This window comes from Felis catus, chromosome B2 (assembly GCF_018350175.1).
Source record: "Felis catus isolate Fca126 chromosome B2, F.catus_Fca126_mat1.0, whole genome shotgun sequence".
Classification (NCBI taxonomy): Eukaryota; Metazoa; Chordata; class Mammalia; order Carnivora; family Felidae; genus Felis; species Felis catus.
In genome coordinates, this window is record NC_058372.1 from 86,536,513 (window position 1) to 86,562,680 (window position 26,168).

The 26,168-nt window shown below is 36.8% G+C and overlaps 1 protein-coding gene across 4 annotated transcripts in view; it reads left to right on the forward strand.

The window, feature by feature from the left end:
• The first annotated feature begins 260 nt into the window (after positions 1-260).
• The window catches only part of FHL5 (four and a half LIM domains 5), a 42,127-nt gene continuing 16,219 nt past the window's right edge, over positions 261-26,168 (forward strand). The window contains exons 1-2 of one of the 4 annotated variants that reach the window (XM_019830974.3): positions 261-433; positions 839-1,069. Coding sequence is in view for 1 of the 4 variants with exons in the window: in XM_023254185.2 (XP_023109953.2) it covers positions 18,344-18,373 (30 nt within the window). In the remaining 3 variants the exon portion in view is untranslated. Of the gene's footprint in view, positions 434-838; positions 1,070-18,025; positions 18,374-26,168 lie in introns of all 4 variants that reach the window. The other 3 variants (XM_019830976.3, XM_023254185.2, XM_003986392.5) reach the window with 3 other exon arrangements.

Consider the following 26,168-nt stretch of genomic DNA (forward strand, 5'->3'; position numbering starts at 1 on the left):
TTCTCTCGCCCCACTTTAGAAAGTGAAGAAATGGCCTCAAGTAGAAATTCTAGAAGCAAATGTCCCTTAGTCCATCTGGTCCACGGAGAATTCCTGTTCTGGATTACGGTATTCAAATATAGTTTTAGATACAACTCTCGAAATCTCTATCCACTTTTCATTTTTGAATTGAAGATTTCAAAAGACCAGATGAGTCTATGTTTAAGTGAAGTCATATAGCCAGGACTGTGACATAACAATTGTTGCCAGCTCATAGGGCAATACGCAGAAAGAAGCAGGGAGTGGTAAGTCCTCAGTGCACATGCAGGAAGCAGGTAGCTACCTGGAGTTATTCTAGTCAAATCCAAGGCTCAAATTTCCCAAGTTTCCCAAGAAGGCAGTGATAGAAGCAACAACCCAGGGTTTATCTCTCAAGCTACCAAAAATTCTTCAGGTAAGAACATGGGGCTTCATCTCTTTCCAGATAGTTCGACAGAAAAGCTCTGTAGTACAGCCATCTCTAACCTAAGAGACAGGTTCAGATAGTCACCAGAAAGCAAGAAAATGAAACAAAATCAAACAAACAAACAAACAAAACAGATTAATCAAGGAAAAGGAAACTACATCATCCTTTTAGAGATTTTTAAAAATTTAAATATGCCCTTAATTTAGCCTAGGCAGTGGAAATTTCTTGAGTGTGTATGTGAGTTGTCTGTGTATACACATTGTACTTTAAAATTCTGGAGCTTATCCAGATATTTCAAATACTAATTTTGGCAGAATTTCCCTTTAAGGATATCCTGCAGAGAATTTGTTACTCCCAATTTTAAGTAAAAATTGACAAGGAGTGCTTTTTCAGCCCAGTAGGAGTCAGCTACATACACATCACAAGACTTGGAGGAAACCCACTCACCCTCCTATTTTCTTCTACAAAGTTGAAAAAGCTGCAATTGGGGGAACCCTCAGATAGCTCTGGTGGTTCATTCTGTTCCTCCTGGAGTTGACATCTGGATGTGTTGGAGGAAAAAAAATCATCATATATTCTTCTTTCCTACTCTTTAAATCACAGGAAGAAGCAACTTAAGAAAAAGTAAGTTCTGTTTTCTTTTCCATGTTTCCTTTGTGGTTTTTATGTGGCATTTCGGCGTTCATTTTTTTTTTAAGTATGAGCGATTCTTATAAAATTTCTAGTAACCTCTTATGAGAACACTTTTACTTGGCAAGTAAGTGTATATCTTGAAGTTTCTTAGAAACTTTAAAAAGCTATTTGAGCCAACAGTTATCATGTGTTATAAGCTGAGCTTTTCAGATTTCTCACTTCAATAATATGTGTGCGGGGGCCACATAGTGGACAGATAACTCTTCAGAGTTGCCTCCTGAGTTGTGAAAATGGCTTTTATACACGTTATAGCTTCATTGCCATAAAACAGAACAACAACAACAAAAAAGGTGGCAGGATTCTGGGGATTTATTTGGCTTCGTTTATTTGAATGACTAACTTTATCACTGCAGTTATTTTATGGCTGGGTTTATGTATCCGGAGCACAATTTGAAGTCATTTACAGATTTGAAGTGAGTTAGTGAGATTCCTGCTATTTTCAAGAAAAATCTGCCTGCTTGTTCCAGAAGCAGGCTTAGAGACCATTCCTTTAATTTTTAAAATTTTTTTTAACGTTTATTCATTTTTGAGAGACAGAGTGCAAGCGGGAGAGGGGCAGAGAGAGAGGGAGTCAGAGAATCTGAAGCAGGTTCCAGGCTCTGAGCTGCCAGCACAGGGCCCGATGTGGGGCTCGAACCCATGAACCACAAGATCATGACCTGAGCCGAAGTCGGATGCTTAACTGACTGAGCCACCCAGTCGCCCCAAGATCATTCCTAGTGTTAGGTTTTCTGAGATTGAATTGAAATGTCTGTATGTCTGGCCCACACAAATATATAATCTATTACAGGAATCTTAAGCATTGCTTCTTGAAACAAACAGCGTTTCTTAAGAAAAGCATACATTCCATATGTGTTTACACTTTCTCCCTCACTAGTTTAGTCAGACCCTCTGTGGTATCTGTCAGCCATTTGAAAACTAAGCTGTTAGTTTGCGTTTCAAACATGTGGAAACTGAAAAGAATCATGAATAAAACGTGTAATCCTTATAAATAAAATGTAAGTAAATCCTCACGTCATTTTAGCTGTCATTTCACATTCACAATATCATCATGTATAAATTCTAGCATTTTCATCAGCAAAGCCTATAGATTAATATTTAATGCAAATATTGCAAGCATGTATCATACAAGATATTTCTTAACATATTTGTTATGATACATGCCTGAAGCCATAATCCAAATTGTTTGATGGGGAAGGTAAACTCTGATGTCTGTTTTCTACACTTCCTTGATTTCCACATGTTACCATTAGTTGCCAATTCTAAGCAAGAGCAGCAGATTTGTGTTTTAATGTCATATCACCTCACTGACAAGTTTACCTCTGATTTTTATTATACTTGCCAACAACATTTTGAATAAAGGTAGATTCATTTGGGTTCCTTAGGCAAGCCTAGTAACTTTCAACTATAATACTGAAAATAAATGTTCATCTAGAACATGTTGGAAAAGCTTTGATTTGTTTTTTATGTTTTCAATCTAGGAAACATGATTTCTTTAGAATTGAAAAGCAAATACTTGGGTTCACATGGGAAATTCTGAGTCAGATGACAGTTAAACAAACTTGTATTTCCATGTTCTTGTAATTGTCTTTTTTCCTCTCTGATTGTCATCATTAGTATTGGTTACTTTTTGGTACCCTGGAAGTGATCATCTTGAGCATTTATCTATCTCCACAGACTACAGATGCCCTTAAGACTCTGATAGAATCAATGGACCCTCTTCTCACAAAAAAAAAAAAAAAAAAAAAAGCCCATTGCAAATAGATTTTTCAATTACATATCTGGGTTTGAGAGATACCTGAAATCTGCCCTTGAGTATTCTCTGGGGTCCTGATTATGAGCCACTGGTTTCTGTGAAACCAGAGACCTCAGCTTCAGACATATTTTGGTACCAGTGGGTTCACCAAATCTTTAAAGGGTTTTGGACAGAAGTATGCCTAAACTGTCTCTTTAGACTGTCCTCACCTGAAGACAGGTAAGGCTAAGGCAAGGATTTTAGTTTAAGGGTTAATTTTTTTTTTTTTTTTTAGAGAGCAAGAGCACACACAGGTTGGGGAGGAACAGAGGGGGAAAGAGTGAAAGAGAGAGGGAGGGAGAATCCTAAGCAGGCTCCACACTCAGCACAGAGCCCAATACAGGTCTTGATTGCACAACTCTGGGATCATAACCTGAGCAGAAATCAAGAATCAGATGCTCAACTTGACTGAGCCACCCAGGGGCCCCAAGTTTAAAGTTTAAATTTTAAATCAGGTGCTTAGTTAATTCATGGCCATACTTGTCCTGAGCAGTGTGTAATGGAAATAAAAGTGGAGTTTTCAAGGAGCAGAACAGTTCCTTTTGTGGAGAGCAAAGCTTAGGATGGAATGCTGGTAGGATTAACCCACTAAAGACCCCAGAATGTGGAACAGATGACTCTTCCACTCTAGCAGAGGAGTCTTCCCATTTCTCTGACCATCCTCCCATATCTCCATACCTACCTACTGGTACACTGGAACATAAAAGGAAGAGCTATACAAGTGTCCATTACCCTTTCAAGCATCACAGTCTTTAATCTTCCCTTCTTTATGGGCTCCTTTTATCAGCACTCAAACATGCTCAAATTTCCCATTTTAAAATGTTTCTCCTTCATTACTGAGCTCCTCCAATTCCCCTCTTCCTCAGCTTCATAGATCAATCTCTTGAAAAGTTGTCTACACTCTATTAATCTCTGTTTCCCGAGCCCCACTTCTCAGTCTATTGTAATCTGGCTTTAGTCCTCATCAGTATTTCCCAGCTCTCATGGAGGTTGTCAATCACTAGTGTATTGCTAAATCCAGCAGACATTTCTCGTTATCTATTCAGTGTCTAGAATCAATTTTACCCTATTCTCCATTTCCCCCACTTTGGGGCACGCTTTACCCAGGGCTTCCATGATATCAAACTCTTACTTCTCTCCCACGAAGACCACTCTATTTGGTCTGTTTTGCAGATTTCTCTTCTTCTCCCCTGTATCCTGGACTCCTTTTCTCTTTCTGGGAAATCTCACTGCCTCAGTTATCATCTGTTCTATAGGCTTATGAATCCAAAATCTGTATCTCTAGCTGAAGTATCTTTTCTGAGCCATAGACCTGTATGTTTAATTGTCTGCTGAATGAAAAACTGCTTGGAATAGGCTTGGACCCCAATGAATTAAATGGTAGAGGAGGAAGGGATATCAGGGACAAACCAGGACTTGCACAAAGACCCCTTCCAACATACTCAAGTAATTTATATGGTTTCCCTACCATTTGTACGTGGTTTCCGGGGCTTTCTTTGGCCCTGGCTAAACAGCTATACTTGGCTGACCCAAAGTCTTCCCAAATCTCATCATTTAATCTAAAAGCAAATTATCGTTTCTTACTCCCCACCCAATTTCCCTCAGGTATACTCTTACATAGTAAATGACACCATGGTGAAACCAGTTGCTCAAGCCATAAACTTGGGGGAACTAACTCCTCCCCTCCCTCAATTCAAATACCCAAAGAATCTCTAAGTTCTGGCAAGGCTGTCCTGTGCATTTACCTACACCTCTCCTTTGTTACTGCCACCACCCAATTTCAGGCTGCCATCTTCTTGTGCTTGGTGAACAGTAGCCCTTTCACTGGTCTCTCTGCCTCCAGGATTGCCCTCTGCTACTGCAGGCTCCATACTGAAGCCAGAGCAATTGACCTAAAACAATTGGTGCAAAAACACATTTGATTTTGCCAACCTCTTATTTCAAACTTTTCCCTGACTCTCCACTGGCCTTAAGGTAATGTCCAGATTCCTTCTCAAAGTTAGAGAGAAACAATAATAGATTATAAGGGATTACAACAGATCTCTTCAAACTTTGAAGTGCTCAGGTAGGACCTGGTCTTTGTTAAAATGCAGATTCTGGTTCTGTAGGTCTGGTTTGTTTTTACATTTCTAATAAGCTTCCAGGTGAAGCTGATAATACTAGTCCAAGGACCATGCTATATTGGCTGGAACTCAAGTTCCAGTTGTGTTGCTCCCTAGGTCTGGAAACTTGAAGTTGTCACTCAACTTCTGTGTGTCTCCTTTTCCTTGTATATAAAATGGAGATCATGATGGTGTACCTTTTTCTTGGGTTTTTTATGAGAAATAAACATGTGATATTAAAATTACTTGCAACAGTGCCTGGCCCAGAGTAAGTGTTAAATGGCCTTATTATTATCACCAGTCAATACTTTGAATAACTTAGCCTCTACATTCTTCTCCAAACCAATTCCTACTATGGCACTGGTGGGCACACATGCACACACACGCACACACACTACTGCTCAGACATGCCGAATGACCTTCAGCACATTAAGAACAGAGCAAATGCCTGCTTTCTGCCAAACTTCCAAAGGCACTTCTTGGCAGAGCCTCTGCCTACAAAGTTAACTCAACTCAGTCACCCCCATATTTTGGATCTCAGCTCAGGTGTGCATCCTCTGGGAAGTATTTACAGAACACCCTCCACCCAAGTCCACATTTCATACCACTTTGAGTATTCCCATATTACCAATGTGCCTTCTGGTCTCACATAATAATCTCATTTATTTACCTGTCTCGCCTATAAGACTATCTGCCCCTTTAGAGTGAAGGACTGTGGCAATACTAAATTTCTAATACCTCAAACACTCTTTCGCAGGTTGCAGGTGATCAGTAAAGAGTGAATGCATTTTATAGACACATTTCCAAAGACCTGTAAAATGAGAAATGGAGACAGGGAACAGAAAGCTTTAAGAGCTGGTTTGAGTAAAAGGAAATATTAGATGTAATCCTCCAAATGCTGCTTCTGAGTTGGACTGTTAACACACTAGAAAGGGACAAAGATCTTCAAATTCATTAAATAAATAAACAAGGCTAAAAAGTCAATGCAATGCTGATAGTGTGACACAGAGAAGAGAATCAAGGCTTTGAAGTCTGGTCCATGATGAGTCTTCTGCAACCTCAGGCAAATTAGTTTGCCTCCCTGTCTTAAAGATGGAATAAAAACACCCATTTTGTAGAATTTTGTATTAGCGTAATAGCAACATTTTTATTTTTATTTTTATTTCTTTTGTTTCAAATTTTTATTTAAATTCTAGTTGGTTAACATACACTACACTATTGGTTTCAGGAGTAGAATTTAGTGGTTCATCACTTACCTATAACACGCAGTGATCATCATAGCAAGTGCCGTCCTTAATACCCATCACTCATCTAGCCTATCACCCACCCACCTCCCTCTATCAACCCTCAGTTTGTTCTCTATTGCTGAGTCTCTTATGGTTATTTTTATTTCTTCTCAAATTCTTCTGTTATAATACTGTTGCTACTAACATAGATTTGAGATATTCTTTTGTTTGTTCATTTTGCCAGAGCAGTAACCACCAAATGGATTCTGAGTTTCATTTTTCAGTAGATCATTTTGATACATCAGATTCTCCCCTCGCATTATTTAAGAATACACCTTTTTGTTTTATTCACAATTTAATCACAATTACAGCACTGAAGACGGTGGGGAATGGGCTTCTGGGCTCCTTGTATCCCAGCTTGATTTTATTCTCTTCAATGATTCCTCACAACTCTTCATAAGACAATTTAATTAATGTGGTCATGTTACCCCTAATATGTTTTAAAAGAGTATTAAGAGTTGTCCTGATCAAGATATCAAACTATGTATTTTTTTCAGAGCCAGAAAGTCATACAAGGTAATTTATTCATTTATATATTCATTCAAATGTTCACCAAGTAGATCAAGCCAGTATAGTAGCTACAGAAAAAAATGGTCAAATTGTTTAATTTTCTTTACATCATGAATCTATGCATTATGTTGATGACCATTTCATGAGTCTCCTATGAACAAGGAATAATCTATCATAAATTTTGACCAAATGCCTCTCAGTATAGAACTAACAATGCTTCGGTTTTGTGGAAAATTGTTTCTTAACACAAAGATCAACATTTCTTTAGCAGATTCATGGGTATAAATTTGCATGCAGGAAAGAAAAGAAAAAGCATCTGATACCAAGCTGTCATGCTACCTAAATGAAGTAAAATTTAATTTTTCAAAATGATTTCTGGTCCTATAATTACATTCAGTCTATCAACTCATTCTCTTGAACATATTTATAGTTATACTACCACAGAAGATTCTAATCTTTGAGAGTTTAACTGTACTCTAATTTAGTTCAGTATTTTGTTTTTCCTTATTGTCAAAGAGATACATTGTATAATTTATGAAGTCCTGAATAGTAAACATGTTTTTAAAAATCCATAACTTCAATCAAGAGGTCTATCATTTGAGCATGTTTTCTTCTAAACTTGATTTCTACTCTTTAATAGTATTTATGTCGTTGAGATCACACTGATTGTTCACGTCAGACTCCTTTTTTCCCTTAAAGCAATATCAGAACCATTTTGCCATGCCCTTACATTCCAAACACCACATTAATGATTTCTAGCATTATTTTACATGTCATTTAGTCAATAATTTTATATTCTTTTAAGCAGTGTGTAGAGGTCCCTTTCAAATCCTAAACTTAAGCATAATTAAACAAACACTCAACATAATATAACTAAAAACCACAAAATATACTCTGAAACTTTAGATCAGGGATCAGTAAACATTTTTTGTGAAGGGCCAGATAGTAAATATTTTAGGCCTGGAAACTACTCAACTCTGCTATGATAGTTCAAAGGCACCCACAAGGGCACCTAGCTGGCACAGGGCAGTGGAGCATGTGATTCTTGATCTCAGGGTTGTGAGTTTGAGTCTCATGTTGGATGTAGCGATTACTTAAAAATAAATTGTTTAGGGGCGCCTGGGTGGCGCAGTCGGTTAAGCGTCCGACATCAGCCAGGTCACGATCTCGCGGTCCGGGAGTTCGAGCCCCGCGTCAGGCTCTGGGCTGATGGCTCAGAGCCTGGAGCCTATTTCCGATTCTGTGTCTCCCTCTCTCTCTGCCCCTCCCCCGTTCATGCTCTGTCTCTCTCTGTCCCCAAAATAAATAAACGTTGAAAAAAAATAAAATAAAATAAATAAATTGTTTAAAAAAAAAAAAAGCAGCCACAGACCATATGTAAATTAAAGAGTATGGCCATGTTCCAATAAAACTTTATTTAAGGACACTGGAATTTAAATTTTATATCATTTCACATGTTGAAATATTGTATTCTTCATTTGTGTGTGTGTGTGTGTGTGTGTGTGTGTGTTGATCATTTAAAAATGTAAAACCTATGTTTAGGTCTCAGGCCATTCAAACACAGGCTGTGGCTAGGTTTTGGCCCTTGGGCTAGAGTTGGCAACCTCTACTCTAAAGCCTGGTTCCAAGAATCCTGGTTTCCTTAGTTTTGAGAAGCATCTGTGAACACATGCATATATATATATATTCTTAAGTGATAGTTTTCATTAGATGCTAAATAAATTCTCTTTTTTTTTTTTAACATTTATTTATTTTTGAGACAGAGAGAGACAGAGCATGAACGGGGGAGGGTCAGAGAGAAGGAGACACAGAATCTGAAACAGGCTCCAGGCTCTGAGCTTTCAGCACAGAGCCTGATGCGGGGCTCGAACCCACGGACTGTGAGATCATGACCTGAGCCAAAGTCGGCCGCTTAACCGACTGAGCCACCCAGGCGCCCCAGATGCTAAATAAATTCTTAAACTAAAATGTTTAAAAATCACTGTTTCAGATAATATACATGAAAGTACTTTGTAAACCATAAATCATTATTAAAACACATATTGGTACTTTACTTTTGATGTTAGCTAAACCGCAAATGATTTGAAAAAAATTAATAGAAATGAACATAGGCCATTATGAAAATTGCACCTGGGAAACTAATATTTGAAATCCAAAAACCTTACACGCTATAACCTAAAGAGAAAACAGTTAAGTCAAATTCCAAAATCCTTTAAGAATTAACAGCAGTTGGGGCGCCTGGGTGGCGCAGTCGGTTAAGCGTCCGACTTCAGCCAGGTCACGATCTCGCGGTCCGGGAGTTCGAGCCCCGCGTCAGGCTCTGGGCTGATGGCTCGGAGCCTGGAGCCTGTTTCCGATTCTGTGTCTCCCTCTCTCTCTGCCCCTCCCCCGTTCATGCTCTGTCTCTCTCTGTCTCAAAAATAAATAAATGTTAAAAAAAAATTAAAAAAAAAAGAATTAACAGCTATTGTGATCAAGATAATTAGAATATTTATTGTTTTGCTTGTTTTCTAAGAGCTTGCAAATAATGCTATTCACTCCTTCATTTTGTTTTTAAGTGTTAAACTACAAAGCTAGCATAATCAGAGAATCCTAATTTAACATCCTGGTTAATAAAAGCTGGTATGTATATTACTCACTCACCTCCTCTTTCCCCACATATCCATACACATAATACAACAAACAATACTTAAGAATAAACCACCTTTATTGTAACATATGTATGGATTAGAAAGTTCCACTTAATCACGTATCTCTACTTTTAGAGTTCTAAGAATTGCAAAGTAGACGCAGGTGTCATATGTGAATCAACTTATTTTCAATTGATTATTACTGAAACGGAATTGGAAAACAAGGTTTTTCAAAAGACTGCCCCTTCCAGCCTGAATTGAGTTCACTCCCAGAAGAGAGAGAATGTGGGCCCTGCAGGTGACAGTGCTCTTTCCTGGGGCCAGGTGGCTGCAGCGAATTCCCTGGAGGGAGAGGAGCAGAGTTGCAGCCTGTGAGCCCGCAATTTCCACCTGAGTGTTGAGGGAGAATGGGTTACACTAGAGAGGACCCTTTTGCCCAGTTATGTATCGGTTAAGTCATTCCACAAGTATAAGAGAATCAAAGAGCCAAGGGAGGAACGTTTTATCCCCAATAATTTCAAAAGAGAAATGACAAGTATAGAAACTTGGGGAAATGAGAGCTTCTCTTATATGATTTTTAATTCAAGAAACCATTCCTGGTTTCTTATAAATTTAAGTCATCGATGTAAATTGCAGAAATGTCAATTAAGATTTTTAGTTAACAGAGTATGTCAGCGTATGTCACACGTATGACCTGCTTTTATAGTGTGGCCTTCCATTGACCAAGAAGCAAACAGTAGGCTAAATATATTTGCAGCAACGTATAGCTGGGTTTTTAAAGCTCTGACATGTAAAAATATTTAGTTTCATAAGTGACGTTTCTTTTGCTCAACTATGGATGAAATGCTGCCTTCTAGGTCTGGTCCTTCGAGCAGCTCTTACTGTGCTCACTGGGCTTGTCGTCCACATCCCTTGGCATGCTAGGTCACCACCTCCACAACCATGTGGACTCCCCACTGCTTAGAACTTTCCCCTGCTTTTCCTACAGACTAGCTTTATTCAAACTTTAGGACACTGCTCTAGAAGAAGCTTCACTTGAAGCTTTCTAGAAATTTCCTGAAATCTCCAGAGGGCCCCACGCATTTATCCCAAGTATTTCCGCATGTCCTCTCTCCTTTCTGCCCTCATTTCTTCCATCCACAATGTTTACTGAGTACTCAACATATGCTGGTGATACTGCTAGACATCAGAAGTCTGGTGGGAATGTAGCGTCTGTCCCACCTCAAGCTTACTGTTGAGCAGTAAACATGACTAACTAGAGCCAAGATGAACTGTGTGTGGGGAAGTACCGAGAGCTGTGCATGAGAACTTAGAGCCAAGGTCCTCATCTGATGGAAGAGTCATGGAGTAAAGAATTATTTGTGAGTCTCTCTCCCAGCATGGAAGCTTTTCAAAGGATAAACCTGGTTTCACCTTCACTGCCAAGCACTGTGGATGGCCTGGACTTGGCACTCCAGAGCTCTTTGTGAAACCCATAGAACTAAAAGTACACTGTTGGATAATGTTGGGTTGAAAGAGCCAGATCATGAAAGGTCTGAAGTGCTATGCTAAAGAGCTTGGATTTTGAAGGTCGCAGAAAGTGTGATTCAAACACAAGTCATCTAAAGACTCTGGGTTGGCTTCTATTTATAAAACGGGAGAAGAGTGGCTGTTTGGCTCTAAACCTTTAAAATTCTGTGGCCAAACATCTGACTTCTTTCTTCCTGCATTCATTTAACACATATTTGTGCCAAGTTCTGCTTTAGGTGCCAGGGACACAGCCCTGAGCAAGGCAAGGAGAGATCTCTGCTCCTGTGTGTGTGACACATCCGCATGACTTAAAAATTCACACACTGAGTGATGCTTCGGGTGAAAATGAAAACAACACTAACTCGTAACCAGTGTTTGTCAGCTAATACTGTGAACATTTGGTTTCCAAGGGAATGAACACAGATTTTGCCGTTTACTCTCAAAATTAGCATGAACAACCTGAGATCAACACATTGTGTTTCCAAAGGTGTAAACCACAACTGATGAGTGAGGCTGTGAGCACTTTGACTACAAGCATTTTCCTTCAACAGATGCTGAGAACCAACCTTGTCTACAACTCAAAGACCAAGAATAGATAAAAATTAAGTTAAAGCTGGTTTTCAATATCACCATGCAGCCGTTCAAATGGTCACCCCCTCCATCACCAACAAATTTTAAACTGTCAAGGGAATTATTGAATTTATTGATTAATGCTATCACCAAAGCACAGGATACAGTCCTGCCTGGTATCTTTGTAAATCACATTCGGGTAGGAAGATTATTTTGCTTCAGGCAGAAATACTGGAAAAACTAGTTAACATCAACTTCCAGCACTCACCACACATCCCCAGCCCCAACACCCCCCACCCCCACCCCCCCCCACACACACACACCACAGCACACATATTCACATACACACAAACATACAAACCACATATACACACATGCATCACTACCTCATATTTTTGGTGAGGATTCAGAAAATCAAGCCAAATGTGGTTTGGGTTTTTCTTCCCAACCAGTAACAACTATAATAAACGAAAGCCAATAGAAATTGAATTGGCCTTGAATGTTGGAGGGGACATGTACTTGCTGTTGAAGATAACTGGTTTGTTTTGTATAGCTAGTGGTGGCTTGGCTTGAGCTCCAGAATGAACCTCTCTATGCATGTGAGGTTGTTACCTGGTCAGTAATTCAAACGTGGAGAGCCAGATACAAATACGTTTTTTTCTCTTTTGGAAAAAAATCACAGCAGTAACCAAAGCTGTCACTCCATACAAGCTTTTTGCCCATCTATATATGAAAACAATGACAAATGGCTTCCATGAGGAGTTGGAGATCTGGACTCTGGTGGAAACCTTTGCACTAACCACTTTTTCAGCTTTAAAAAACAATTTGCCTTCCTGGCCTTCAGTTTTTCGCATTTGTTAGATGAGAGGCACAAACTAGAGAATTTCAAAAATCCCTCCCTGCTCCTAGATTTAGTGGTTCCGTAAAAATGGAATTGGATCAGAAGCATGCGCTTATAGGGAAGGAAAAACATCAAAATGACTGCAGCACTAAGAGGCTTTATCTCTAAATATCTTACTATACCCAGAGGGGTTCCTCTTCCTGAGTTTCCGAAATTTCTCTTCTGGGCTCCCTCTCCTCCCTCCTTCCTCCTTCTCCTTATTTCTCTTCCTCCTCACCCTCCTAGATCTAATGGTAGACATTTTTTTAAACTATTGCAGAAAACTACTGCAGAGAAGACTGGTTGTGCAGCTAATTTGTTGGAAAATGGAAGTTAATTCTTTCTCTTTGAGAAAACAAGGTCACACAGAGCAGAGCTGAGAAATAAATTGTGAAAAATTACCAAAATGGTGGTAAATGTAAGATTCTTTAAGTGGGTCACTAACTTGGCATCCAGTTTTGGACAATCTTAAAGAAAATCGTTCATGTTTATTTAACAACCTGGTCACTCATTACAAAGTAGTAATCTAGTCTAAAAAGAAGCTTGTTAAAATTCATGCAAATGACAGATGTGGTAATAAAGCAAAGTAATGAGTGATATTTTAAAATTTCATGTTGATTAGCAATTTGGGTATTTTCTATTAAGTGCTTACACAGTTTTATTTGGAAGATACATTCCATTTTTCCTAATCTTTCTGGAAAGTAACTATGAATACTATCTTCAGAATTTAGTTTTCATATCTGTAAAATGAGTTGAAACTGAACTATCTCATCTAGTTCTTACATTTTATGATCAGGAACAAGAGAGTCAAGTGAAATAAACTTAATCTTTTGATTTGTGTTAAGATTTTATTTAAGATAGTCCATGCATGCATTTGGAACAAAATTCAAAAAGTACAAAAGGCTACCCAGTGAAAAGTAAATCCCTCTACCTTCCCTGTCTATTCCATCATATTGTATCTTGTGGTTTCCTCAAGGGTTACTCTAAGTATTTTTAAGTGAAATGTCAGTTGATGAGATGCCAAGATTGGTTTTGATCAATATCAAGTATTACAACACTATTAGCATAACAAGTTGTAAATGTTCTTAAAATTTTGTCATCTTCCATCTATAATTACTCTAATTCCTACATACTTTCCTTCTCAGCAATGTTTATACTTGCATAACTCATAATTTTTAAGGTATTTTGATACATATTATCTCATTTGCTCTAAAGCACCACTTATGGATACCATTTACAATTTTCTACCTTGCAAGGAAGAATATAAATGCCATTTTTTTAAACCACATAAATATTTAGGTGTTGACAAAATGCCAAATAGGATACTGATAACTGAGTGGTTTTATAAATAATGCTACTGTTACCTGTCCCAAAAAATCAACTGAAAGTTAAGAATTTGGTGATAGATTGTAAATGTCATGTATATGACAAGGGGTACATATGCCTTATGACCAGCCCTTAGTAGCAGGCTGCTGGCCTTCAACAAGTGCCTGGCATTGCATCCTCCCCATATCTGTGAAGGGCCAGGAAGAGCTCCTCCCATCAAAGGTCCAGCCCTTCCCTCCCCAGCCTTCAACAGGCTTAATAAGAGCCTAAAGCTGCAGGAACCACTAATTTTGAAAACAGAATAGAAAGATCCAAAGAGACAGCAAATACCTACTTGATGCATACAATCATCTGGAAAACTGCTGGTAGACTTGCAAAGATATAGGACACTTTGTTATCCTCTGATTAGGCCTATTAGTTCAGAGGAAGAGAAAGAGTATCTGGAGCCTCCACCCCAGAAATCAAGAAGAGAATGCTGCTTGAAGAGTGCTTCTAGTCACTAGGGAATCATATGATGCCCCAGCAGAAAATTCCAAGACTGGAGGAGCCACAGCTTATTTTCCTGGTCTTGAGCCATCATCACTTTTAATAAAATAGAAATCATTTTTAATTACCAACAGTTTTATCCAAGACATTTTTGAAGATCACCCACAAAATATGCGGAACTGCTCGTCTTCCAGTAAAGCACAGAAATGAGTAAGACACGGTAGCTGCTCTCAGTGAGTCTACATGATGGTTATAAGAAATACAACAAAGCTCCAAATCATTTATAATACAGGGTAGAATATAAATAATATCTAAGAAAAACACAAAGGGCATTCATTAAACATATCACAATACGTAATACATAATATCATAATACAATTTATAAATGTGCCTTCATATACCTTAAAATTCAGTAATGTCTGAAGCTTTAAGTCCAAGGTAAAATAGAACTTGTTGACAGGCTCTCCTAATTTCAGAAGGTCCAAAAATGGACTCTTCTTCCATCATTGTGTTTTATGAATTTGAAGATCATAAACCAACAGAAGCTGTAATACACATTAATGCCAGGATATATGAAAGCCAATATATTGTATGGTTAGACTTGGCATATTCTCAGGAAGGAATTATGTGATCAATGGTGAAATCTTACTTATTGCTCTTAGTTGAATGGCTGAAAGTTCTTCCTAACTAATTTGTTTGACTGGAGTTGTCATTTAGGTAAGTCGGGGATTTAAAAAATTACCTTGTAGGATCTATTAGTTAAAGAATACATCTATCATTTTATATTGGCCACCTTCCAAATGAAGAGCAATTCATTGTCTTGGACAGTTTCTAATACTATTTTATCAGAATAGAAATGGTTTATTTCTTATACTTAAAAACATACTTGTTTAAAAGAAAATCATAGAAAGTATTTTTTGCTTGATTCTCCTATATTATAAAGGAGCATGTACTTTTAGTTTTTCAAGATTGTATAGGGTTCAGATGAACCGACTGTCTTGTGATTGGACCACTTGGCATAGTGCCTGGATCCACAGTTATTAACCTGACCTGCTCTCAAGCCATTGTTTAAATTGAATATGTTTGTCGCCCTTTAAAGGTGAGTTAATTGAGCAAGGTTTGAGCTTTCTCATCACTAGTTATGGAAGGGAATTAGAATTTATTTAAAAACATTCAGGAAAATAAAATAGCCATCTTGGCTTTACAGTGATCAGTTCACAATCTCTTTATAACACATGATATTGAACTCAAACACGGAAAGATGAAAAAGGTACAAAAGATATTGTATTTCCTCTCTGGTGAAGTATATTCCCCAGATCATAGCAAATTTTTCATGTGATCTTGTGCAAATACCTGGCCCTGTGGGGGTGATGGAGCTGATTAGTGTGTGTTACACACATGGTCATGGCTACAGATTCAGTCTTTCCTCAGTGGACTTAAGGTAGACTTCGTTTTTACAACGACACATCATGCTTATTGCTAAGTAAGTTTGTATTTGTCATGAGATGCAAGGGGAAGCAGGTAGAAAGTGTTAAATAGATGAATCTATGGAGCTCCCTCCTCAGTGCTCAGAAAACAGCTACTAGTGTTTACATACTGTTAGTAATTAATGAGTGTGATGAAGGCAATCTTGAAATAAAAGGAAGACCAACAAAACAAAACAAAACAAACTGATACAATCACTACCCTTAAGGAATTCCATAGAAGATTTGTTGAGTTTTCCAAAAAGCATAGAGAGGAAGCAGGAAAAATACTCTCTAATATTTACATTAGATCTGCAGTGTCCTCATAGATTACATGTGTAGGAAATAAGGTTGATCCAGGGGAATTCATATGCAAGAAACACTCACTCTGCCCCTCTACCACGTGTTGACCCTATGCTAAATACTTTTAGATAAATCGTCTCTTTTAATTCAGTATTTACGTTTATTAACCCCTGCACTTAATCAGAACTTCAAAACAAGGCTTGCAAGAGAGACCCTAAGTCAACCCAGGAACCAGATCTGCTCTTCCAGAAGACTTTTTACAGAAATAGCAATTTTGCAGGAAGTAGAAGAGAAAACTCAACTTATACATAATTTGAAATGCTTGTGGTTCCTTTGTGATCAAAATTGTAGAGGCAAACTTAATGACAAATTTAAAAACAGAAAACTGGGATCCGAATAGACAGAGATTTAGATAATACAGTTTCATCTCTAAAGGAGTATTCTTTTGGTCTTGAAAATTTCCCAGTGAGAAAAAACTCAAGGATGGTATTAAACCTACATATTTTATAAGAGTTCTACTTCTTTTATTTTTAAAGAATATAATGTTTGATAAAATATAGTTGTGTATTACCATGATATATTTTACCATTTCAATAATAGCTGCTATAATTACATGATTCTGAATGTAAATCTCCAAGAAAATCATCACTTTTTTTTTTTCTTTGTTAGTATCCACAGAACAAATTAACCAGATGGAAAGCTCTAGTCAGCTGTTTTGTTTCATGGGAGAGTAGTTCATCAGCCCTCAGGAGAATTACTATTTGACCTCTCTACACAAGACATTCAGCTTCCAACAAACTGGACTTGCAAATATGTCCCTAGAGACTAATATCAAACATTCCACCACCATTCTATGATGCTTGTTTTAGGTTATTTTTGATTGATGGCCTGAAGTTATGGCTTTAGTTATTTTTAAATTGTTTGTTGAGTTTTTAAAAAGTAGTGCATGAGGGGGGAAGAAAATAGCCTCCTTCTTCAAAATGGGAGCTACAGTTATAACTGCACATTTTCCATCAAGTCAAGTACACCTACAGGTGACTTAGCCATGACTTTTCCACGTTTACATCCCACTCGATTCTTGAGTGGGATCATGGACAGCTATTATTGTTCTCATTTACAGTTAAGGAACGTAAGGGCCAGAAAGGTTAAATGGTTTCCACAACAGTGGATAAGTTATATGCTAGTGCTAAAGCAACAGGTGCCACAATCTCCAGCTTCTGATTTCTAACCTAATTCTTCTCAATATGCCTTGTCTTGGGTGACAAGCAAAAACAGATAAGGAAGTACACACAGGCCTGCTGAACTCAACCCTCAGAACCAAGAAAAGAAAAAAAAAACTAAAAGAACTTTTTTTTACTAGTTATCCTAACTCCTTCATATTTTTAAATATGTGCATTTTAATTTCTTCTGCTGTAGAACATATATTTATCCCATCTGGCCTAGTTTACCCAGACTTTGGAAGATTTATTTTTTCATATAGCTCATTTAACTCCCCTAAACTTCGTCAAATTCAGTCACTCGATCAAACAACATTTCAGCTAACATCATAGATCTCAGAAGACAAAGATCTTGTGATCTGGGTAAAGACATGGTTCATCTCAAAATGTTATGTGCACAAATCCAAAAAGTCTGGTGTAACATCCAACAGAGAATTGAAGAATCTGAGCCAACACCTCCAAAACTGTTAATAGAAGCATATCAGTCCCCCTAGTTGAGAGAAAAAAAAAGCCTTTATTAATATCCACAGATAAACCACCTACTTCTGCTGCTTCTCTGACACATTCCTCAGTTGGTAATGAAGGAACCCACCAGGTGTCTTCCTCAGCTGCCCTCACAGGGAAAGTGAAAGAACTCTCCTTGCCACAGACAGGTCCTTAGGGCTTTACCTTCTGTTCCCTAACCTTCATTTTCAGTCCTTGGACATATTTGCCACAGATGTAATAGATACAATTAATTCACTAGTCAAGTGGATATACAAATTCTTAACTCTTTATTAATTGAAACTTTATCCCTTATTCTGTTGATAGAATCCTCTTTGCATATATGTTTTCATCAATACTTGCCTTGGACTCCACGCCCTTAGAGAACAGGAAGTTTCCCAGTCATTTCTTTAGTCATAAACCATGTTCTGAGATCCTGCTATACTCGGACTTGATATACACAAATGAAGTAAGCAACATTCTTCCTCTCTGAGGAGCTCACAAGTGAGACACACGTGGACAGAAAAAACTGTTACAAAATGTGGCAAAAGAAAAATAGACATATGTATGAACTAATGAGAGCAGCTACTCTTTCCTGAGGGATATGAGAAAGCTACCGAGAAAAGGAGTTTTAACTGGACCTTGATGGATGAGGAGAATCATCAGGCAGACAAGGTCAGTGAGACGAGAAAGAGGGTATTAGATTTAGAAGAAAAGCCACAGGTGAAGACTCAATGCCATTAAAGGATGTAGCATGTGTGAAGAATAGGCAGTCACTGGAAGTGGCTAAAGCATACGTGGGAGATGTGTGTATGTTGGGCGGTGCGGAGTCTGGAAAGGGCTAGAGGAGGGGAAAGCAGACAGGATAGTAAAGGGTCTCTATGCTAATGCAGTTTAGACTTTCTTTCAGAGTCAAAAATAAGCTGTTGGAGATTTTTCCAGTGAAGGGAGATGATCAGATGAGTCTGAGAAAAGATTCTTCTTGAGCACATGGAGGATGTTCTGGAACTTCCTGGGGGAAATTGAGCTTATCATTAGAGAACAAAAGTCATGTAGTAGCAATGTGCTTGGTTCCACTCAATAGAGGAAGAAATCTTGAATAATATCCCCAGATAGATGTAAACCACTATGGCCCATCAGAGATAGGAAGAGGGCCCAAAATAAGATTTAAGGGATGCTTCTGAAATAGAATCAATGGGATATAGTACCCAATAAACATATGTAGGGAGTGCATGCAGGGAGGGAGGAGAGAATGATGGGAACAGTTGCCTCAAGAGACTAGGTGATTATACAACTATGCACTATAGATGGTTTCTATAACCATAGAGCACAGAGAAATATACTTTGTTCGGTGAGGTTTCCAAAAAATGCTCCTGCCTGGCCATCAGAGAAACAATTCAAAATAAAATCCTAAATGGAAAAAGGGCCACAGGTAAATTAAGTTAAATATAGTGTGAATTAGGATTCTTCATCCAGTTTCTGTTTCCATTCAAGTCTGGTATATCAATCACACACTTCAAAGACTTAAACATTTTGCACTAACACTTCCCAAGAGGATTTTAATATTCCTTACACCATTTAGATTTGAATTCTCCCCAAGTTCATCCCTTAAAAAAAGCAGAAACAAATCTACTTTACTGAATCAATGAAAGCCTGAACGGGCAGTCAAAATAGTCCTGCAGTACTCTCATAGGAACACAGATATATTTACACAGGCTGAGTGAAGGTGCTTTGAATAACCAGACGGAAATTAGGCCAGGTATCCCAGCAAACTTTGAATTAAAGAACAGTGCACTTTGACTTATGTGCAAAAGTAGTGGGTATGGCATTATTTGCATCTATTTAGCAAAATTTACACATCATGTATTGGAGACAGAAGTAACCATATATACCATTTATTGTATGTCCTCTATTTTAGGAAACATAATGTGTTGATTTATATAGTATTACCTGTCTCTATGTGGAACAAAAAGCTGTAATCAAAACTATGTAAGTTATAATTGCTATTTAGAATAACATATTGACAGTAATTCAACTGCCTCAAGTAAGTAAAATTCCTCAAAAACACATCGGCAATAGAGACATTATTGGAAACCAGAAGGCTCAAATTGTATCCTTGTATATTTCAAGTCCACCATAAGAAGGAAAATCCCTCTCAGTTTTCAAAAGTGTAATCCATGACAGGAAAGTAATAAGACATAGACAGGTTGTCCTTGATTTGCACAATGTTCATGCACAAAGTTCATGCATATTGCAACCATGTTCCCACTTTGCACACTTCCATGGTACTGTGAGAGAGACAGAGAGAGAGAGATTTATTGCCTCCCTCTCCTCTCTTGCATCTAAAATGTTCCTGCTCAGTTCCCTTTGATTCAGCCCACATGCATCCCAGATCTTCCCAGTTTGGACAACTTCCATGACCACCATTAGCAGTCAAACCCTTCTTAGGTATTGCTACCCCCATCGAGATTATGTCTAGATTATGAATCTAGATTATGTCTCTTTTGACAAACATAAGAAAAAATAATTTAATACATACCACTCTACTTATCATCTACTCATTTTTTGAAATCTTTAAAAAATAAAGCATTTCATATATAGGAAAGAATATTTCTAATATATCTGCAAGGTAAAGAAATAGCAATTTAGTCAAGATATCAAAACATTCCCTAAATACTTTTTTTGTAGTTTCAAGTTTTTATTTAAATTGCAGTTAGTTAATATACAATGTAATATTAATTTCATGAGTAGAATTCAGTGATTCATCACTTACACATAACACTCAGTTCTCATCCCAAGTGCCCTCCTTAATACCCATCATCCACTTAACCCATCTCCCTGTCCACCTTCCCTCCAGCAACCCTCAGTTTTTTCTCTATAGTTGAGTCTGTTTCTTGGTTTGCCTCTCTCCTTTTCCTCCCCAAGTTCATTGTTTCATAAATTCTGCATATGAGTGAAATCAAATGGTATTTGTCTTTCTCTGACTGACTTATTTCACTTGTCATACACTCAAGTTCCATCCATGTCATTGCAAATGGTAAAATTTCATTCTTTTTAATGGCCGAGTAATATTCCATTGTATATATATACCACATCTTCTTTATCCATTCATCAGTTGATGGACATTTGGGCTCTTTCCAAAATTTGGCTATTGTTGATAATGCTGCTATAAACATCAGGGTGCATGTATCCCTTTGGATTAGTATTTTTGTATCATTTGGGTAAATACCTAGATCCTATATATTTGAAATCCTCTTTGCAACTTCTCAATACCCAGTCTAATTCCAGAAGTTAGGTAACTTTAATTGCATCCTGATTTTTGTGTTTATAATCATCATGATTTTTAAAATAGCTTGACTAAAATTTATTGTGTTTAATAACATGTTAACTAACATACTAACATTTTAACATGTGAATAACCTATCTATTATAATTCCTAATAATCCATTTTGAATGTTTTTGAACTTTATAAAAGTGTATTTACTTTTACAGCCTAATTGCTTCATTCAATATTGTGAAGTTCATCTATACTGAGGATGAATTACCTGTAATTCATCTGTTTTTATTGCCATATGTTAGTATGTTGTATGACCACACACCTACTTATGTATCCATTTTTCCCTTCGAGAGATATTCAGTTTCCTGTTATGGCTACTATTAACTATGCTGCTGTGAGCGTTCTTGCACATGATCTCTGCAAGATTTTCTGACTTAACACACTTAACGGGTGCAATTGCTGAGTCATACAAAAGGTTTTTGTTCAACTTTACAATATTATGAAATATTGTTTTTCAGAGTGGTTTTATGCTTTCCATCTTTTACTTTTATTTTTAGTGAGTGAGTTTCCATTGGTCCTTATCCTCAACAGTATTTGATATTGTCAGACTTGTTCATTTTTTCTGACTCTGTGAATGTAAATATATAGTTTATTATGGTTTGCTAAACAGATCGATTCAAATTCCATGGAGTAGATTCAGCTTTCTTTAAAATATCTGTCATTTAGAAAAGAAATGTGTTTGTATCTTTTTCCCATTTTTCTGTTAATTTTTAATTCTTATTTACTCATGGGAGTGTTTTATATATTCTGTACTCTAATCCTTTGTCCGTTATATGTGTGGCAAATACCACCTGTTATTCTGTGATTGTCTTTTCATTTAAGAGTGTCTTTCAATGACCAATTTTTTTTGATTGCCAATCTGCTCATTTATGGTTTGTGTTTTGCATCTTTTCAAAAAACTTTTACTAACATGAAAGCGTAGACATTTACTCCTATATTTCAAATTTTGCTTTTCATATTGATGATTGAATTATTTTGAGTACAGTATAAGGTAGGGATCCAACTTAGTTTTTTGCCATGTAAGTAACCAATTATTCCAGGACCATTTATTGAATAATTTCTTACTCTTACTAAACTTAAATTTCATTCTTTATATAATAGATCAATATTTATAAATGTAAATATATCAAAAATAAATATATAATTTTTGTCTGGTATTATTTGGTTCTGATTTGATTCATACTTGATTTGGTGTTCTCCATGCTGTTCCACTGGTCTCTTAGTTTATCCAGTTCTAATACTATATTTCCTTAATGACTTTAAGTTTTGAGATTTCATATGACAAGTCTTCCCAATATCATAAGGTTTAGATATACTGTGTTACATTTAACACAATATTATTTTTATTGCTTTCAAACATGATAGTTCTTAACATTATATTTCTGTTGTATAGGAATTCTGTTGATTTTTGTATATTGATTTTGTGTCAAGAAACTTGCTAACCTCTCTTTCACTGATAATGAGCTTGAGCACAATCTCATGTTTATTAGTATTTGGACATCCCCTTTTGATTAATGTCTATTCAAGTCCTTTGCCCCTTTATTATATTGTCCGTTTTTTTCTTATTGACTTTTAGAATTTCTTTATGTATTCTGGATATGATTCCTTTGTTGATTCATGAGTTACAATATTTTCTTTGACTCTGTGGTTTTTATTTTCACTCTCTTATCTAGAATCTTTTTAAAATAGTGGCCTTAATTTTAATGTAGTCCAATTTATCAAATTCTCCCTATATGGCTGCATTGCTTAAGAAATTTTTCCCTATTACAAGTTAATGAAGACATTTTCTTATATTCTAAAAGGATTAGAAGAGAAATAGCACCTTCAAAATAGTGAGTCTCCAAGTCTATGAACATGGTCTATCTTTCTACTTATGTATTTGTGTTTTCTTTATATTCTTTCAAAGTGTTCTGTGTAGGGGTTTCATACATGCTTATTACATTTATTACAAGGTGTATGAAGGTTTGGTAATGGTATATAGCTTTTATTTCATTTTGTTTGCTGTTATGTAAGAATACAATAGATTTTTGTATATAGATATTTTATCTAGCAACTCTGTTACCTCACTTACAAATTCTAATTGTTTATTATAGAATCATTTAGATTCTCTTCACACAAAATCAGTCATCAGAAAATAATTACAGTTATTTGTTCCTTTTAATTCTGATATTTTTCTTTTTCTCATCTTAGTGCACAGGCTATGACTTCTGGTATAGAACTGAATAAACGTGATCACGGGCATTCTTTTTCTGTTTCTGATCTCAGCGTAAAAGCTATCAGCATTCACCATTATATATGTTTGCTATATATTTTTAAATTACATTGAGGAAATTCCTTTTATTCTTAGTTTGCTAAGTTTTTGATTTTGAATTGAAGTCAAATTTCATCAAAAGCCTTTTCTGCATCTGCTGAGATAATTATATGGCTTTCTCTTTTATTTGATAAATGTGGTGAAATACAGTGATTCTCTTTTTAATTTTAAACCAAAATTGCATTCTTGGGATAAATGCAATTTATCATGACATGATTAACATTTTTATATATTACTAGAGATAATTGGTTATTATTTGAGTAAAGATTGTATGTACTGCAAAATGTATTATTTATTATAAGCGTAATTGGCCTATAAATTTTTTCTCTAATGTTTTCAGATTTTGGTATCACCTTAATGGGTTCAAAGCTAACATGTTTCCTGTTTATAATATTTGGCATAATTTATTAAGATTAGTATTATCTCTTGAGGCTTGGTAAGATTCACAAGTGAAGCCATTTTGGGCTTGCATTTTACTGTGTAAATAGGCTTTTAATAATAAATTTAGTTTCTCTGATAGTTACCAACTAGTTGAAATGTTATATTCTTGTACCAGTTATAATATTTACTTATTTTAGAAGTTTCCTGTTTTATCCAATTTTTCTAATTCCTTAGCTAAAGTTATTCCCATATAGTCAATATTTATTTAGATACACCTATTTATAGTTTTTATTGTTTTTCACTGCTTGCTTCCTCTCTGAGCTTCAATCTGAGATCAATGATTTTTTCCCTGAAAAACAGTCTTTGGTATTTATTTTAATACGAGTGTGCTATTGATATATTTAGTTTCTGATTGTCTGAAAAATATCTTTTTTCGCCTTCATTATTGCAAGCTATTTTATCTGAGTATAGATATCTAGGTTGGCTTCTAATTTCTTTCAGCAATTTTACCTTGTCTGTCTATTGTCCAGCTTCCATTTTTTTTCTGTTGAGAAGCAGGTAACTTCTTAATTTGTTGTTACACCAAAAGTAATATTTTTACCCCATGTGTTAGATGTCATTTGTCTTTGGTTTTTAGTGGTTTTTACCCCGAGATGACTCAGTGTGTGTGTTTTTAGGCTGGTTGAGGTTCTTGGTTTTTGCTTTCTTTTTTTAAATTTGTAGCATGATGTCATTTGTCAGTTTTGGAGGACTGGCCATTGTTTTTTCAATAAGAATTCTCCTCATACTCCTCATACTCACACTTTTTTACATAGGAAGAAAAATAATATTTCTTGACCAAATGGCATATTGAAAAATGGAATCCAGGGGCACCTGGGTGACTCAGTCAGTTGGGTGTCCGACTTCAGCTCAGGTCACGATCTCAGTCTGTGAGTTCGAGTCCCACTTCAGTAAGCACAGAGCCTGGAGCCTGCTTCAGATTCTGTGTCTCCCTCTCTTTCTCTGCCCCTCCCACACTCATGCTCTGTCTCTCTCTGTCTCAGAAATAAACATTAAAAAATTAAAAAAAAAAAGAAAAATGGAATCCTAATTGATTTGCCTATTTGTGGTATGTCTATCATGCAATCCTTTCTATCGTTATTTTTAAATTAATTTTTATAAGTTTCAGCTCAAAACATTTCACATACCTATTCCCAGTCATCAGTGGTCACTTCCTTTTCTATAGAAAAAAATATATATGTTCAACTCCCACTTGAAACTTAAACCACTGATGATCTCTCCCAGTCTACCTTTCTAATTTGCCCTCCAATATTTGCCTCCGTGTGCCCTGAAAGCCACTGAATAAATTACTTGCTGCTTCCCGTGCCTACCTCGCATATCCAAGTATGAATGTCTATCCTAATTCTGCTGCTCTATCTTAATGCCCTTCCCCACATCTCCAGGGAAAGAGAGGTCTGCACAGGCTAAGATCCTAGGCTTCAGTTTCTGACAAGTGTCGTTTTGAATCTAGCATTGATCTAGCATTTTTATGAGCCAGGTGATCTTGGCCTCAATAAGCTTTGGTTTCTTCTTTAAGAGGATAATATTATTCATGAGGATAATAATAGACTTCACCTAGAGGGCCATTGTGAGGACTAGAGGAAACAGTCCACATAAAGTGGTTAATACAGTGCTTGACACTCAGAAACAGGAATATGAGAGATCACTGGTAGTATTTTTATTATAAAATACCAAGGGATAGGAGAGACTGCTCTTTTCCCACCGCTACATCGATTCTGCTCTGTAATACAGAGGTCGGAAACCTGCTGCAGCTGACACAATGCTATGATTACCACAATATCTCATAGGCAAAAATCTAGTCACTGAACCCTGGACAACCAGAGCCCAGGCATTTCAAAATAGTAGAAAGCACCCACATAGGTCTGACACAGTCTGCCAGCATCGGCAGCAGCAGGAACATGTCTTCCATTTCCCTTCCAACTTCCAGTTCATACACATGGTTTGTGTTAGCAGAGTCAAATCTGCATCCTGAACACTTCTGTAGGGGGGGCCGGAATTATTTTTAGCTTCCTGACCTCTCCAATTAGAAGGGTAAAGCCAAGGTTGAGAGAAGAAATCCATAACATCTACTGCATGATTCATTTAAAGGCCACCTTCTCCAACTTGTTCCCCGATTTTTCGTAGCTAAAAGTGACTGTGTGTCCGCTTCCTATGAATTGGTAGTTTTCAAACCTCATTGGACATTAGAACCACCCAGGAAATGAAAAATACTTATTCTTATCCGTTATTTCCAGAAATTTCTGATTTAATTGGTTTGGGGTAGGGGTGCACTTTGGAAAATTTTAAACTCTAATGTGCACTCTGTGTTTAGGACTGCTCTAAATTCTTAAAACCTTTCATTTCTCCTCATCACTTCTTAATTTTTGTTTATTTATAAAATA